Source organism: Danio rerio, chromosome 14 (assembly GCF_052040795.2).
Source record: "Danio rerio strain M-AB ecotype USA chromosome 14, GRCz13ab, whole genome shotgun sequence".
NCBI classification, from domain to species: domain Eukaryota; kingdom Metazoa; phylum Chordata; class Actinopteri; order Cypriniformes; family Danionidae; genus Danio; species Danio rerio.
The window spans coordinates 24416152-24435570 of NC_141034.1; the positions used below are offsets into that span (position 1 = coordinate 24416152).

Below are 19419 nucleotides of genomic sequence, written 5' to 3' on the forward strand. Positions count from 1 at the left end.
GATTAAATCATCATAAGAGTAGATTTAGTCGACTAAAACTAGACTAAAACTAAAATAATTCAGAAGACTAAAACTACTGTAAATCAAAATTTGTTGTCAAAATTAGCACTGGAGCCAGGTGTTTGATTTGTTTACTTCTGAGTGTGCTTCATTTTCTGTCTATCAATTGAGATGTAGTGTCTTATGCATTTTAAGCCCTAAATAAGAATCTACAGTGAGTAACTAAAATGTGTTCAAATGTTTTTGACAGTTTCTAAAATAAGTCTATGTTATGTTATGTCGTTGTTATCTTGAACTTTGTACTTGAAAGCTACATTGTTAGCTAGTTAGCATCTCCTCTTATACCTTTTTACATTACTTTTATTTAAGTATGTTTATTATTTGGACATTGCCATATACAGATGCAAACAGTGTAATGTGTCTTTCAGGCAACTAAGCAGATTTTATACACATAAAAACATTCAATTCAAATTTCCTCTGTTAGTTAACATGTGCACAGAAATCATCACAGGGAATCACAAACAGGTGATACATATATTCAGCCACAAGCTAATATCCACTGTCAGGTTCCATTTTGTAAATTTGTTTCTAAGTATTTTTCAGAGCTGTGTTTCCACCCATTAACTCATATTGGGGACAATAGAAAAGTTTGTTGTCTTCAGATTTTTTGAAATAAATGATAATGCTAACAATAATAAAAAGATTGGATTATTCTCGGTGTTGCTGACTATTTATTTATTTATTTATTTATTTATTTTTTTTAGAAATTATTTATTTTTTTATTATTATTGAGAATTGATGTGTACCTGTTTTTTTTTTTAACAAACATATTTTTAACCATATCAAGAGTATTTTTTTTCTTTTATGTTTTTAACCTTGTGTATCAGAATGCCACATTAGAGCTTATTCAAAGGAAAGTATTAAAGGCAAATTATTCAGCCTCCTTTGAAATTTTAATTTGGTTTTCTAAAAATTATTTAAAATGATATAATTTTAATATAAATAAACATTTCTTTACAAATTTATAAGAACCCCAATGTAGTTATTTAATATTTCTTAAATAAATGTATAAATCAGGTTATTTGTTATATATATATATATATATATATATATATATATATATATATATATATATATATATATATATATATATATATATATATATATATATTGAGGATCAGTGCTGACCAATTTTTATTTATTTATTTATTTTGCTTTAGATAAAGATTTAAATTTAGATTGCTTTAGATTAATTAATTGATTAATTAATATTATTTTTGGATATGTGATTGTGCTAAATGTTGGCAGTTGCTTTGAAAATATTCTATACTATGGTTGTCAAACTCAGTTCCTGGAGGGTTGCAGCCTAACAAAATTTAGTTCTCACCTTGCTTATGCAGCAGTCACACTTTGCATGCAAAATTCTGTAGTACAAGCTGTGCAAAGGGAGGGATTACACAAGACAGTTAGACAGTAAAAAAAGCAAGCGATTGGTCCATGTTTTAAATTCCTGTCCAAAGAGGTCATGTTTTTATCTTCGATCGGTCTCACGCTACCATTACTGATTAATTTTTAAAATCAGATACTGATTAATTAAACTACTTACCTGGCAACACTGTTGATTATTGCCTCAGTAAATCGCTATGTATCTGCAAAAAAATAAAAAATAAATATAAATAAATACATTAATATATATTTGTTAATGCATGGTGTTTTTATACATGTTTTTAGATTTATTCATATATTAATCAATATTTTTTTACATTCAATTTTTACTTAATTTTTATTATTAGAATAACTTTTATTTTCAGGTTGACAACAAAAAAATGTAGTGGAGATGTACTTTGTTTTATTTATTCATTGTCACGTCTATATACATATTGTATCAAATATAATAGTAGTATGTATTAGAATTTCATTTGTTAAGTACTTTATTAGTTAACAAAAAATAAATAAAAAATCAAAGCATTTATTTATCCTAATTTCAAAGTAAACTAAACCACTTTATTTTTAATCATTCATTCATTCATTCATTTATTTTCCTTCGGCTTAGTCCCTTTATCATTCAGGGGTTGCCACAGTGGAATGAACCACCAATTTGTCCAGCATAGGTTTTACACAGTGGATGTCCTTCCATCTGCAACCCATCCCTGGGAAACATCCATATTATTCAATTTCACCTATACTGCATGTCTTTGGACTGTGGGGTAAAGCGGAGCACTCGGAGGAGCTTAAGCGTGGGGAGAACATGCAAACTCCACACAGAAATGCCAACTGACCCAGCGATCTTCTTGCTGTGAGGCGAAAGTGATAACCACTGTGCCACTGTGTTGCCTATTTATTTATTTATTTATTTATTTATTTATTTATTTATTTATTTATTTATTTATTTATTTTATTATTTAGTTTTATTATTTATTTATGGCACTGATATATTAACTAACATGAGGTAACAAATGTAACAATATAAGAAATGTTAAATAAATGTTGTTATTAAATACTGCAAATGTTATTACAATTTTTTGAACAATTCCTGATACAAATAAATGCTGATTTATTTATTTTATTTTATGTAACACTTTATTAGGATCAATTTGTTAATATTAATTAACTTCATTAGTAAATGTATCAAAACATTCTGAATCATGTATTAATCTTAACATTATTTTAGCATTAATAAATGCAGCCTTTGATTGTAACACTGTAAAAGTAGCCTACTTGATCATTTAATAGAATTGAACGTGAACCAAAAACACATTTTGAAGATTTATTGTAAACAAAGACAATTAAACACTAAAACGTGTATTGCTTTTTTTATATTAACAAATGCTTGGTATTAACAAATATTATCTAATGGACCTTAATTGTATTGATTGTATTATTATTATTATTATTATTATTATTATTATTATTATTATTATTATTATTAGACAATATTTCATATACACAGTGTTCATTGTTTTTAGTTGTTGTAACAATTTTATTGTTAATTTACCTGTTTGATATATGGGAAATGCTTACAGTACATCAAACAGTGTTGCAGTTCTGTTAAACTAAAGACCTGGCTCATACAATTTTTCTATTTTTCAACTAGCCCACTGGACAACAACAAACACACACAAAAACTCAAATCCATTTAGAATTGCTAAATAAAAACGGATGCAAAAACAATTTTCCTGAAAGAATCCATTTGAAATCGGATGATTAACCGTCCTGACCATTTGTTCCCAGGTGCCACGCGCTGGACACAGGTGAAGCTGATCTGCTCTGGTTGAAAGTGCTGCGGCGGTCTGTTCAGAATGAGTGACCGCCTCCAGCGAGCCCTGACTCCGCCTTCCGCAGGGCTGCGTGTCGCTGAGCGGAGAGAGGAGAGAGGCAGCGGCAGTGCGAGCTGCGCCGCGCTTCAGTGAGGGACACACTCAGTTCCTGCATATGCGGCCACCGGCACCTCACTGAAACACACCGACAATGGACCTATTCGAGTTTGACTTCTTCAGGGACTGGGAGCTGGAGCAACAGTGGTACGTCTGCGTGCTTTATGTCTTTTTTTATTGAATGAAATGTCTTTGTCATGCGCTGCGATCTGACGTGGTCACATTCCGAAATACGAGCGAAACCCATTATGACGCAGGATAGCGGCTGTGTCTCAAACCCTAGTAAGCAGCCTACCTCCACAACGTTTTGGTACATCACGGACGCGTTCCGAACGCGCATTCGCAAAGCGCATACGATGTCCAAAATGCTGGCTTGCTAGGGAGCTTCGTTCAGCTTTCGTAGTGCTGACTTCGGCTGTCTTCCGAGGATGTGACTGGTGGTGTGTTTATACGCATGCATTTATTAAAAGACCATTCTGACAAAGTTTAATTGTAGAAGCTGTGTTTTGATGAATTGGGTGATGTTTAGGGTTAAAACTATGAAAGAAACAAAGGGCAGACTGTGTCACTTCTTGCTGTTAGTTATAACTAATAATGAATTGTTATTTGGTTAGACTATTTTGAGTAAAAAAAAAAATGTTCTGCAAGTCAGACAGTCAGACAGTTCATGTTTGGGGTATTTACATAGACAATGAGTAATATAAGTTTAATTAACACATAATCACCCATAAATCTGATTTTATTAGTTAATCATCTGCTAAACACATTAGTATAGATAATTCTGTCATCTATTAAGCTCACATTGACAGTCATGTACTGACATTCTTGCATTCATATAAAACAATTGTAATGCAGATTTCAAATGCATATTTTTTGTAAAAGTGTAATATAACTTTACTTTGCTATGAAACTAGTGTATTCTTTTGTTTTTATAATTGATATCATTGGTGCACTAGTATTTCATATTATTTGGGCACATTTAATCAGCATTAATATTGTGGTCAGTCAGCTATGGTGCCCCCAGGTGGTTGGGGCCATGTGTTATTTATGCCATTATTTACTTTAATCCACAAATACAATATGATTTTAACATAATTCCCTGCTTTCATCCTTACTGAAATTTTGAACACTCTATATCTCCACCATGTGGCAGAGTACAGGAATCCGGGTGCAGATATCAATCCATACGAAGCAATATAGCAGAGAAAATTAAAATACACACAACAATAAAACATCTTGATATATTAAAGCATTTTTTTAGCTTGACTTACATCGATAAATTCTCATATTCTACGAATGTGCTGGTTTGGTTAGTTGCTTTTGTATTGGAATGGCATAAGTCTTTTTTTTTTCTTTGTTAAGCTGATTCTTGGTTGCTTCACACCTTCCTCTGGTTTAATCATGCTTCTTTTGTTTTGTACTCGCTGTTCTGCATGTAATGGATTATTGTTGGGATATTTTTTTCAAGTAATGTTTTATGTAGAATATAGTTTTGAGAGGTCACATTCTTTATTTAAACATCTTGTCTTGTTTGGCAAGTGTAAAAATGTGCCATTTTTATTATTTTTTGAAGAAAAGTGAAACTGCTGTGTCTGTTTTATTTATAGTATTTTAGTTCCATTGCATTAAAAACTGCTTGCACAAATTTTGCTTACATCTCACATGTGAAAATTGAAGTGAGAATATAATCAGTCATTAAACCTGATTCAGGTACGGTGATATGTCAGTAATTTGTCTAGGGACTTTCTATTTGTTATATGGATCCTTTTTTAGATTGAAGGGATAAAGCACTTAACATGAATATTTTGATATTAATTTACTCATCATCAATCCATCCAAGATGTAGGTGACTTTTTTTCAGTACGACATTAAAGATGTTAAGCTAAAACTGTGGTCATTGGAAATTCAGTAAATTCGAGTCAATGGCTACTGGCACTTTGAGAGGGAGAGAAAAAAAAAACATATCAAGGTAAAACAAAATGAACACCCATGACTCATGATGATACATCTGGGCTCTTACAGTATGAAGTGAAATAATCAGTCTGTGAACATTACATTTATTACACATATTCTGCAAATACTTAAACAAAAATAAATATATCAGTCTGCTGCAATATGTCATAGTGAATTAAACTTGTGAATTTATTCCTATGACAGAGATGAAAGATTTGTGCTGTTGTTCATCAAAACTGTATTTAGAAATACTGATCCTGGTAAATAATAAAGCATTACATTTTGAGTAAAGTTAGTTTCACTACTGAAGACCTCAAGATTTTACAACAAATCCTAAATCCCTCACTCGATACACACTTGTACACTCGATGTAGGATGGTCTGCTTTGTCCCCTCGTAGGGTCAAGCATTGGCATATCTTTGTTTAGAAATCTATACTGGGTTTACTCCACTCATAACTCCAAACTTACATTTGTAAAAAAAAAAATAAATAAATAAAAATAAATAAATAAAAAAACTGTCTCTAGCTGTAGCCTTCGGTCTCAGGAAGTTTGTTTATGCTTTGTACCAGTGGTGCGTACTCAAATGGGGAAAAAAAGCTTTTAAATATGCAGCACCTTTTACATGGAATAACCTCCAAACGAACTTGCAGTTTAAAGAGTTGGTTTCACTACATGCTTTTAAAAAGATTTGAAATGATTTGAAGTTTTAAACATTGGCCTGTGGATGTTCTGAATAGTTTTTAACTGTCATTGTATGTGTTTTATGCATGTGGACACTTTCTTGTAAAAGAGATTTTTAATCTCAATGTGCTTTTCTTGGTAAAATAAGGCTTATAATAATAATAATAATAATAATAATAATAATAATAATAATAATAATAATTTATATTACTTGACTCAAAAGTGCCTGCAGATGACTTACAATTTATGAATCACCAAAGCACCACAGATCCACCTAAAAATCTTTACTCTTTACAATTAGAAAAAAGAAGTGGTATGTAAAATTACTAAAACAGTTGTTAGAGACCTAAGTACATGGGTTCATCAGACTGCTTTCCCACACAAAAGGAGCGTGAGAAAATCACAAGACATTTCCTCAGAAAAACAATATTTTACATGATATTGCCATCAAATTCAAAACATATACTCAGATGTGTAGCTTTTGACTTATTACTTTTTCTGTATTGCTCCAGGACTGATTTCATATATTTGTTTATGAAATAATAAAATGTTTATTGCGTTGCAATTATTATTATTTTTTTTACATAAGCATCTTTAATTTTTTTTGTTTTTTGTTTTGAGAATTATAAACTCTAGATGATGGATAATAACGCCCAAAGTGTCTTCTTTCCAAAGAGAACCTGTGAATTTTTTTTTTTTTTTTTTTTTTTCCCAAGACGGACCATAGTAAAGCTTAAAGTGTCTTCTTTCCAATGATCCGTAGTTTATGTTTATAGCTCACTGTGGTCAAGAACTGTTACAATTTAAACTTAGGCAGGTGTAAATCCCCAAAAGTGAGTGCTGGCTAACAGTTAAAGTTTTACTGAGGGGAAATAAAGGGTCAGCTACATTTTGGATGATCCGAGGATTAGTAAATTCACTGTAATCTCACAGTGATTCAACACTTTTTTTATTTTTTATTTTTTTATTTAGTGGCTTATTCATATTCATTTGTACAATCTCATTTGTACATTTTAGTATGATTCCTAATGAGGGGTAGTATTAAAAGTGTGGTTTCGGGGAACATCTCTTATGTTTTCAAACAAATCAAATAACTACTTTACGGACAGTACATAAATAGTTATGTTTCCTTGTGAGATTGGGCTGGTAAATTAGAAAAAATTTCACTTTTGGCGGAGCCATCTCTTAAAATGATTTCAATCTTGTTAGTTGACCATCTATTGTCTAGTAAGCAATATCAAATCACACTCTTATTTTCTTTATAGTCACCTCAAAAATTCACAGCAAAACTTAAGGTTAAAGGTGATTTTTACAGGCGGCATGCTGATATTAAAGCTATTCTCTCTGCGGAAAAAAGCTACAGGCTAGTTGCTTATTACTTCTGCGGTGGTGGCAATTTTGTCAGTTGTTGCCACATTCATAACCCTGAGCTACCATTAAGTCTGTGAATATTTATGAAGGTATTTAAAAAGCCATTTTTGTGCGATAAGTTTTGCACAGCCTGAGTTTTAAAGGCAGCGTATATCGCTATCTTTTTAGGCAGTGCAGTAGACTGTCAATTGACCTAAAAGAAATGTAGATTCATCTAAATACTCGGATGAAGGATTGTTCTCTGCTTTGTAGTGCTAAATCAATGTTTCAGATGTAAGCATACAATAATAATGTCTTTGTGTTTAATACTTGCCTCTCGCTGCATCCTTATCTGATGGCCCGGGGCTGTACTTCAGCAATCATATTGATTCGAATCTGATCTCCCTGTATGTTGCTTTGGGCTGCTACACGAGTTGGATGTAATCAAGTCAGATTAGGTAGTGCAGAATTCAGTGAGGTGCAAAATGAGCTCAATGGAGAGCAGTGCCTTATTTGTAGACAAAGGTTAAGCATGGGAGCTGCTGAGGCGCTGGGTATTGGGACATGCTTTTGCTTGCTGACACAGCCGTGACATGAATGGCTTCCACAATTACGGCTCTTCACTTTAACAGAATCAAATGGCTTTGAAGTGTGTTTTTCGATTATTTTTGTGCAAATAATTGCACCTCTCTTTTTGTGCATGTTTTTTTTTTTTTGTTCTGTAAATCATTTTGTTTTACGAGAGTGTGAGTATTTGTCGTAAGCGGTGGATTTGGATTGGAGAAGCAGAGCTATGGTTAATTAGACTTTATATGCCTATATTTTATAGGTTTGCACCTTTAGTGGTAATAGAAGACCTCGTAATTAGGTGCAGCCATTTATTGTGACTTTCTTTTCATTTGGCGGTTCTTTACGGCCGCCCTGAGAGTAGTACCAGGAGGGATTATTCAATGACTCAGTTGTGCCTTTTTTTTTCCTGTTTCTTGCCCTTTCTCAGCAGGGATTTCAGTCCCAATTACTCACTTTTATATCCTGGTGTTAAAAATGTGCAAAGCCTTGCTGAATGATAAGTTAACTGAATTTCTAACTCCAAGGATTTGTTTTTGTGTATGAAGAGCACAGGCATTACTTTTGTGTGAGTATCAGTATTCTTAAAAGCCGTGTTTTATTCGTTTGCTTAGCAGTTCCAAGTGTTGTACTAGACAGAAAGCTACAACATCATTTAAGCTGAAGAATGTTAAACTAGATTGACATTTCCTATAGGAATTGTTTGCAAGTAAGCAAAACAATGGTTCATTTAGGTTGTAAGCTTAGATTTTTTTTTTCTACCTTGCGTAAATGAAATGTCACTTCAGGCCTGTTTAGCAATTGTCACAGCTTGTTTCTGCCAACTTAGCACATAGATAAACATCATCGCTTAGTACATAGATAAACATGCACAGCTTAGTATATTCAATGCAAGGTGCAACAAATCAAAGCGTTCAAATATATATATATATATTTGAACGCTTTGATTTGTTGCTGCATGAAATGAATATACTAAGCTATATATATATATATATACACCACCATATACTGCAGTAGTTTCTGCAGTCCCCATGACTGATTATTAGTCGTATTCCCCAACTTGCAGGCACGTGCACACACAGTGCTCAACCTGTGCAGTGCACATGCCCTTTTTAGTCTTGGATAGAAAGTTCCCTTCCAAAATGATCAAAAGTGCCCCCGCGACGCGACATACCCTCCGTCCCCGCTTTACAGTACGCGCGCGACAACACAGCTGATAAGAACTCTCGCGACAACACCACTATTCAGTACGCGCGCGGCGACAACACCCGCTTTAGGGTTTTCCAGCTCTTTTTGATCCCCGCTTCTAGCAGCACACTCCATTTCCGCATTACTGGATCTGTAGCGACAACAGACCGCAAGGGATTAAGGCCAAGCCTGGGCTGATGGGAATTGTAGTTTCCGGTACCTCCCGTTCGCTTCATTCGCCTGAGCAAATTTTCTCAGAAGACCTATAGTTTTACCGAGTCATGCGACTACGGTAATATCGAAAAAAATTAATATATTGCGGTATGACGGTATTTACAATACCGTTACATCCCTAATGCCTACCTATTATATATATATATATATATATATATATATATATATATATATATATATATATATATATATATATATATATATATATATATAATCAGGGTGACACAATGGCTCAGTGGTTAGCACTTTCACCTCACAGCAAAAAGGTCACTGGTTTGAGTTTCAGTTGGGCCAGTTGGCATTTCTGTGGGTGTTCTCCCTGTGTTTGTGTGGGTTTCCTCTGTGTGCTCCGCTTCCCCCACAGTCCAAAGACATGCACTAAAGATATTTTTTTTCAAATAATGTTCACAGAATAACATATGTATTTTTTTTACATATAACAATGATTAATAACAATAAAAATATCTCTAAAGTATGTTTTTTTTTTTTTTTTTTTTTTTTTTTTTTTACAGTTGAACTGAGTGGTTCAGATAAAACTTTGTATATATGTCTATTCCCAACATGTTTTTCATTGTATCTGTTATATCAAATTATTCATAGCTGCAATTAAACAACGACACAAACTCTCCTAAATGTTCATAGAAAAATTCAATACAAACCGTACAACAATGGTACCAAACAAAAAGAAAATATGTGTTATTGCAAACAATGTTTTGTCCAACATAATAAAGCATTTATTTAGTGAAGTTGAGAAAGTAGGGCAGTCAAAGTGTGACAAACAGAATGTCCTGTTATCCTGTGAAAAATACACTTTCTCCTGGTTATTGTTGTGTGTGTGTGTGTGCGTGTATGTGTGCATGCATCAAGTGTATGCGTGCGTGTGTGTGTGGTGTCCACTTTAAAGCACACAGTGTGCTGTTTCTCTTTGCTCTCATGCTGTTTAGTCACAGGGATTGCAGATTCTCTGTGGTGGTGGCACAGATCTCCCACATTTCCCAGCTTCCCTCATCTTCCTGCTTCCACCTTGACCACAGCTGGGCACTATATATCACTCTGCCTCATTCTCCGTGCCAATCTCATTTGTGGCCGTCTTGAAAAGGCTGCCTTGCCAGGCTGTGCCCGGCACATCTCTGCGGCCGGCACACAAGCAAGGAGCCTCAGCAGTTGGCATGCTGTTTATGAGAGTAGGCTGCCAAGCACAGCGCCGGCACTCTCATTTTGCCACCTGCAAAAAGAAAGCCAAATGCTGTGGCATGATAAAGTAGCTAGGTTGGCATGGTGGTCAGGTTATATGGGAGAGACAAAAGGTGATGGGTTGCCACCCTTGTGCCCTCAGGTTTCAGCACGCAATTAACAAGTTCGTCTGATGGGACGACAGTTGGTGAAATTGCAGATCAGTAAAGCTCCAGTGCTAAAGAGACACACAGAGAGAGACAGACACATGTGAATCAGTGAAGCAGATATTGTTCTTTCAAACCAGATATAGAGCAGTCTGTCATTATTTCCTTTTTTTCTTCCTTTTTTTTTGTGTTGCTCTAAAAATAAGTAATAAAAAGAAAGAAAATGGTGAAAATTATGATTTTAACATTACAAGAAATTTTCTGTCTTGGTGATCATATTTTGCAGTTTATTGTGAATAAACAAATAATTATAATAATTTTAATTAAGAAATAAATATATTTAAAATAACAAAGATAACTGAAATCACAATATGTTTTGATGTGATTATTAAATATAGGCTTTCTGTGACATTTACATTAAAAAAACTAGATGTTTGAAACTAGATGTTTGAAACCCCCCCCCCCCAACTCTTCTGTAATTTGCACCCTGATAATAATAATGATATTACTATTAATGATGTTAAGAATTGATAATAATAAAACATAATAATTGTTATTACATTACATAATAGTAAATTGTTATTTACAATTATGCTTAGTAGTATCATTAGTATAAAAGCAAAAAAAAAAATATATATATATATATATTAAAAAGAAACAACAACATTCATTCCACCGCCACAGCGGAATGAACCCCTAACTTATCCTGCATATGCTTCACGCAGTGGATGCCCGTCCAGCTACAACCCAGCACTGGGAAACACCTATACACCCTCACATTCACACACATACTCTACGGCCAATTTAGTTTATTCAATTCAACTATAGCGCATGTCTTTGGACTGTATAGGGAAACTGGAGCTTCCAGAGGAAACCCGAACACGGTAAGAACATGCAAAGTCCACACAGAAATGCCAACTGGATCAGCTGGGGCTCGAACTAATGACCTTAGTGCTGTGAGATGACAGTGCTAACCACTGAGCCACTGTATCCATACCCATTTCCAACTAAATCAAAGAACAAAAGAAAATGCACAGACAAAGCAACTGTGGATTACCTGCGGTTGATTACCTTGACTCTAAGTCATCCTACTTCTCAGTCTAAAGCCTGGTTTATACTTCTGCGTCAAGTGACCAGCATAAACCATGGCGCATGCACAAAATAACTCCATTTGCCTGATCCTGAGGGAAATACTCCTCTTCGGGTCTCTCAGCCGAATCTCTGGATGACTGTCCGGCTCTGGAGTACTTATTAACTGAGCACTAATTACAATAGACCCAATAAGGGCTGTGGTAATGGCCCTGTGAATTCAAACGTGTTAAATATCTGCTTCAATTAGCCTTGACCATTTCGTTTAGACGGCATCAACATGTGTGCCAAGATTGTTTTGACTCAAACATCAATGGTGCATAAAGCAAACAAAACATGAATGGAATATGATTTTGGCCAAGGCTGTATGCCAAAGACGAATTTAGTCATTGATAAACATTGCAAGGTTGCTTAGATAATGGTTAATTAATGTAACAATTTCAAGGGTTGCTTGGTAAATCTGTGAGTGATGCACTTGAACATTTTTGACTAGCAGTCAAGGGCTTTTTATTGTCAAAGGTATGAATTTGGTATTTAAATATAATTCATTTGACTAGACAAAAAACACAGAAGAAGGTTATCTTGACAGACGTGTGGGTTGTATTTATTTATTTATTTTTCTATTTATTTGCATTTTATTATCAACCATAATAATAATAATAATAATAATAATGACCTCGGCTGGGTCAGTTGGCGTTTCGGTGTGGAGTTTGCATGTTCTCCCTGAGTTCGTGTGGGTTCTTATGATTATACTTGCAAACCCCACAATATCAATCAAACATTTTTAAAAACCCACATATTTGAATACTTGTCTATATCTGCAATTTTGTCATATGTCATCAAAGCAAACCGCAATAGTGTTCATGAATACTGGACACGACTTCTTCAATATTGCTTTAGAGATTCAATAAGAAGCAAGAAAGTTGCCCTGCTCACACCAAATGAGTCAAGGCAACATAAACATCTGCTGTGAAACAAATCAGTAATGAACGTCTCCCCTGATTTCTGTTTGTCGGCAGACTCTCGCTGCCGCCTGATTGGCTGATTCCGCCTCAAGATCTTCAGGTTAATCAAGCTTCATGCTTGAAGCTTCCAGCTTACCTTTATGCCACAAAGCAATTTACTCCACTACCTCAAAGGTCACTGCTTCCTTCCAAAGCACTCTATGACAAATATGATGATTCAATACTGCCATGCAGGCATCTGTAGAGCGCTTTTTTTTTTTTTCAATCTCATTTCTCTCTGAGAGATGAATCAGTTTGTCTTTTAGACTGACCTTTTGCTGTTGGCTTGGTGTGAGCTGAAGGAAATTGCAAATATTTGCAGCTGTATTTGGATTTCTTCTTTTAGAGAGTGAGATGCTCATTCATTGCCTAAGGTGTGTTCATGCCATATTCAAAAAAATAAATAAATATTACTTTTAATTTCTTTATAGCAAATAACCATGTAACTTGACTGTTTCATAAAAATAATAGGTAAAATAACAAAACGGGATTTAATTAACAAACAAGTTAAATAAATATATTTTAAATAAAATGAAAATAAAAGAAGTAAGAATGAAACCAAATGTTTTTGAATAAAACGTATACAGTAGTGCACAATTGTTAGTCACTGGATCACTTGACACTTTTATTACCACACTCTCGCAAGATTCTCTTGCGCTTACACAAAAAAAGTTTTATTTCATAGACTTTGAAGGATAAACAATGTTAGAAAAGCTTATAGTGCACCGGGCAAGTCTGAACAAGTTTGACCCACACATTGCGTGAGTCAGGCAGTACAATTACGTAATCTATCGGCTTAAAGATATTGGCCTAATTTTAATATCAGACAGATAATAATAACATTAAAAATAGCATATATTGGCCAATATCGATATGGTTGCTGATCTATCGTGCATCCCTAACTTTTATAGAATTTATTTTTCTGAATATTGAAGTCAGTGGTTACAGATTTTTAGCTTTCTTCAAAATATGTTGTGTTCAACAGAAGTAAGAAACCCATAAAGGTTTATAATGACTTTATGTAAATTTTAATTTTTTGGGGGTGAACTATAACTTTAATAAATAAAAAGTGTTGTAAGTCATGAACTAAACTAGTCATGGACGAGGATTAGAACCATGTTCAATTAGAACATTGCAAACTTTGATTTGAAGCAAAGACATTTATGAAAAACAGACAAAAAGAAAGAAGGGAATAGACAGATTTAACGAGTCATAGAACTACAAATCCCATGAAGCGTTTCATTGTAAAATGCAAAAATATCAAATGAAAGAGGCACGTGCCACGTTTTCGATGTGGCTTTAAACACGATATGTGAATATAAACTGTTAGCTAAATACAGTACAAGCTGAGTGGAGCAAATAGAAGTAACAAAACGCATATGAATACATATTTTGCAAGCTAAAGAAAACAAAGAGGCAGCCATTTTAATCGCACTTACTTACACTTGGGAAATGGAGGAAGAAACTGATCCATAAACTGTGTACTATAAAGTTCCTGTCAAGCTCTGACAAAGTCCCAAACATCAGTAGTCTTTACAGAACTTTCCTTTAACCAACGAATGATGAATCCCCCTTTGCAGGGTAGATTATTGCATTAATCACCAGAATGAATAATCTTCAGTAGTGATCAGACCCACACATAACTGCACTCTGCTAGCTTTGAAGGGAAAGGTGGGTTCACGTTTTATCAGATCCAGCACAAACATATGTGGTATTGTTTCGCGTTGACGTCGATATGAGCAGACAAAAGAGCCGGATGAACCACGAATCATTTAAATGACTCGGTTGAATCTTTTATTAAAAAATTCTATATTTTTAAAACGGGTGCACTTTCTGATTTAAACATCAGCTGGATGTTTTCATTCATTTAGAGCTGTGATACACACTGCATGGAAGGTCATTTAAGTATTATTACACTAGTCGTGTGTCAAATAATCTTTCAGTATGAATTTGAATTGTGTGTCTACCAAAGTTTTTTTACGCAGCTGAAAACACTAACGTTCTTTTCCACAAACACTCGGAACAAACGAATCCTAATGGCATCGCCACACTGCTGGCATTTTTAAAAACAAAACACTTTTTATTAACAACAACTGAATAAAATATGTTGAGCTCAGTCATCCATGGACACACACCCTAATACTGAGAATTGCTCCACAAACTAAATTTAGAACTACAATTAGAACTACAATTCCATGAATAATTGCGAATGATGCAATCAACTTAAAAATGACAAATATATATATATATATATATATATATATATATATATATATATATATATATATATATATATATATATATATATATATATATATATATATATATAGGAAACTTTTTATTTATTTAAAATTGTTGGTTGTTTTTAAAGAAACAAAATTTGTATATACACACACTCATTGGCAGTGCATTAGAGAAGTGATGTTCAAAAGCTTTCTTTGGCACAGTTTCCTAGTTGTGTTGCTCTAATTGGTGGATATTTTCAGCACAGCCTTGTGGTCAATGTATTTTTTTTTTTACTATTAATTGTTTTAAATATAGTGAAGAGATGGCTTTGACTAGTTTGTGCTATTTAAAAACAATGTTTCCTCATACAAATAAAAAGGTTTACTTCGGTAAAATATGTATTCTTGTATTGAGTAAAGCATACAAGGACATGGCAAAGCGTACTGTACATGCTGTTTATCATTTTCCTGCAAAATACACAGATGTACACTAAATAAAATATTTTATATTCGCTTTTCAGTTCCGTAATATGTTGTTTGAACACCGTTCAATGTGTGGGCAATTTGCCAAAGGACTATGACAAAGCTAGTCTAAAAATATTCTTCCCAAATGCACAGATCTGATTCATGATACATAATCATATGCAGGATCAGCTGTACCGCCGCATTCTGGGACAGCAGGTTTTGTTTTTGTTGTTGTTGTCTTCACACTTGTTTCCATGATTTATCTGATGTGAGAGGCTTCTAAATGATGTTACTTAATACATATTTGAAATATATATATATTTTTGGTAACACTTTATTTTGATGGTCCATTTGAGTATTAGTAGACTGGTGAATATCTGCTGATACTGCTCCTTCAACAGACATTTAACTGACTTTAAGAAACTTTGCAAGTAAATGTCAACTTCAACCTTAACCCCAACCTAACAGTCTACTTATAATCTAATGAGAATTAGTTGGCATGTAGATGCAATGTAACCTAAATTCAACCTAAATATCAAAATAAAGTGTTTCCTATTTTTCTTGTTAAAATATGTATTTTTGAAATGGACAGGGGTTTAAATACTGACACGTGGTTCATTTTTATGCTGTCATTGCATGGATTAGAGCAGTTTTGATTATCAAAAGGAAGTAAAACGGTTACAAGAAATACAAGCTGGTGTGAGGACAGATTTTTTCATACAGGAAAATAGTGCAAAATGTTTTACTTGATTGGATTAATGGTTTAGGACTTTTTCATTTAAAGGATTTAATAATTTGGTAGCACTTTAATAAGTATACACTATGAATAATTTATTAAGCATTAGCAAATGGTTAATTCATTATCTGTTAAGCAGTAACTCTACATTAATAAACGTTAGTAAGCAGTTTATAACTTCAGTTACAAGTACTGTATTATTGACTTGTAAGCACATCTGTAATGTGCTCAATAATTGTACTTTCATAATTTATTAACAATTTATTGTTTCATGACTAAATTAAGTATTGCATCATTTACAAACCAAATATTTAAGCATAGTTGGTAGTTTTTATAAGATCATTCAGAATGAGTTTGTAAAAAATTATTAAACTATTTAAATTAACATTTATAATTCTTATTATTCAGGGATACACCAATAGTTAATTTGAATGTTAATAATTGGTTTATTAAATTAACTTCATTCAGTTTTGTGACCTAATCTTAAGTCAGGACTATTTATGCCTTTATAAATCCCTTATAAAGGACAATTAAAGGCTCATATATTCTAAACAGGAAAAACAGAAAATGCATGACTTTATTAATTTCTATTTATTTTAAGATACACAAATGAAACTGTATCAGATAAAAATAAATTGTTGAAACCTTATCTAAAATAAAATGATTGTGCAGTTTAAACATCGCTAAATAACATTGAAATGTTGTATCATAGTATATAGTTAAATTATTTTATTGTTGTTGTTTTATCCAATTTTGACAGTAATTTTGACAGTAATATTTTTTAGATAAGATTACAAAGATGTATTGTTCATTTCATTTTATTGAGCCTTTTACTGTCATTTATAAGGGATTTATAAAGCATAAATAATTCTCATTTTAGATTAGGTCACACAACTGCATAAAGTTGAGTTAATAAAGCATTTATTGACATTCACAGTGACCATTACAGTACGCCTGAAAATTAAGATTTATAAATGTTAATTCAAATAGTTTAATAATAATTTACCTACTTATTCTGAATGATTCTAAAAAAACACTGACTACTCTTAAAGGGTCACGAAACACCAAAATACATTTTTTGAGCTTTTGACAGTCGTATATGTGTCCCACACTGCTAAAAACACTATTAGGACACATATATTTCACTAAAAAGTGTAAATTGGTTGTTTTTGCGTTATTTCAAGCAAATTCGTACTTCCTGTTTGAAACTAATTTTTGAAGCTGCGTCACGGTCATGACATAATAGCGTGTATTCCAGCGTGCAGACTGGGCGTCTGTGCCTGAGTGAGTCTTATTACGTCTTACAGTGTGATGCATTAATGCATGAGTAAGGCTTGGTTCAAACCAATCAGCGCGCTCTATTGTACAACTTCATTAATATTCATTAGTGTCACCGTGTTTACACCACAAAGACGCCACGTTGTGTTGGCAAAACAAGCGTGAAGTGTTGCTTTTATAGTTTGCTGCCGTTAAGTTTCGTTTTCATTTTCTCTCTGTGAGAACTTATCTGGATCACGTGTGGATTAACAGTGTACGCGACGCTCGACAACAATAACTTACGTGTCTAAGGAGGATTATTGTTTACCTGAGAGCTGTTCTCATCTGCAAACGCTGAAATCTGGATTTGCTTGTAGTATTCTCTCCATAAAGACGCGGCTCTAGTTGCTGGTGATTGTCCTGTCTCTACAGATTTGGTAAGTGAGCGACCAGTGCTCTTTGTTTATTCAGTTTGCTCGTATCGAATTAAGTTAACTATAGCACTGAGTGCAGAAATGTTAGCACCGCATTTAGTGACCGGAATAACACACGAGGCTTTCTGACGCTACCTGCCGTGTGCATCTAAGTTTCCGGGAAATGCGGAGTTTTTTTTTTCTCTCATTCGCCGTGCGGTATCAAACATTGCATGAAAAATACACGCTTAGAGCAGTTCCTCGAATCAAATACCTCGTTTGTCGCGAGGGGCATGAATGAATTCCCTGAATGAAAGAGCCAAACTGCAGTTAAAGTCCAACATTTATTAATTCAGCAAATAATTCGACTACAGATGTCCATGTAGGTTAAACACCATCGCTTTCTCCTGTCTGTGTGGGTGTGTATTTTGACTCTGAAACTCGCGCGTGCACAAATAGACACTCCCACACCATCCCACTTTAGTTCCTCCGACACTCCCCCCTAAACAGAGCTGGACACGCCCACTTTTCTGACTTTTTTGAAAGTAGAGGTGTGAAAACACCCTGCTGAAACGAGGGGGTTTCATGGCCCTTTAAATAACTGGTTTGTAAATAATGCAATACTTAATTTAGTAATGAAAATTAAATCACTTACAAATTATGGAAATACAAATATTAAGCACATTATAAATGTGTTTATAAGTTAAGAAAACAGCATTTGTAGTATACTGCAGTTACAAACTGCTCACTAGCTTTTATTAATGTGGAGTTAATGCTTAACAAATAAGGAATTCACTAGATGCTAATAAATGATTCATAGTGTGTAGTTAATATAAAATGCTACCAATAATTTACTTAAATAAATTTACAAAGGTATTTTATTTCACATTTTTATTTTATATATATGTTTAATTTTCAAATTTTAATTTTATTTACAATTTATTCTATTGTATTAATTAATTCATTCTTTTATTTATTTAACAATCATTTTATATTTTTACACTGCTTTTGTATACTTTAAATTTTTGGGGGGATTTTTATTTTTTATATTTGATCGAATTTAGTGAATTTAGTAATTTAGTGAAAAAGCATGCATGTATTTGAAAACTTTATTTTATTTTTTATTTTATTTTATTTTATTAACAAAAGAGTGAAATATTCACCCAAACATTAGACGATTTTAATTTAATTTATTTTGTTGACTTTATCTGATAATTAATTAGTTTAATTTTATTTTATTGACTTTATCTGATGATTATTTTTTATTTATTTATTTATTAACTTATTTAAAAGTGAAATGCATATTTAACTAAATATTACATAATTTTATTTTGTTTTTATTTAATTTACTTTATCTGATAATTACATTTTGTTTTATTTTATTATTTTTATTATAATTATTATTATGTTTATTATTTTATTTTGTTTTATTTTAACAAGAGTGAAATGCCTATTCATCTTATTATTATTATTATTTTTCTATTTCATTTTACTTTGCTAAAGATCTAAGCGCATGTCCCTCCCATATATCTGAAATATGAT

At 33.1% G+C, this 19419-nt stretch overlaps 1 protein-coding gene across 1 annotated transcript in view; it reads left to right on the forward strand.

Annotated features, from left to right (window-relative positions):
- Positions 1–3376: 3376 nt before the first annotated feature.
- Positions 3377–19419, forward strand: part of aff2 (ALF transcription elongation factor 2) — a 408692-nt gene continuing 392649 nt past the window's right edge. The window contains exon 1 of the mRNA XM_087281430.1: positions 3377–3521. Coding sequence (XP_087137556.1) covers positions 3469–3521 — 53 coding nt within the window. The 5' untranslated portion in view covers positions 3377–3468. The remainder of the gene's footprint in view (positions 3522–19419) is intronic.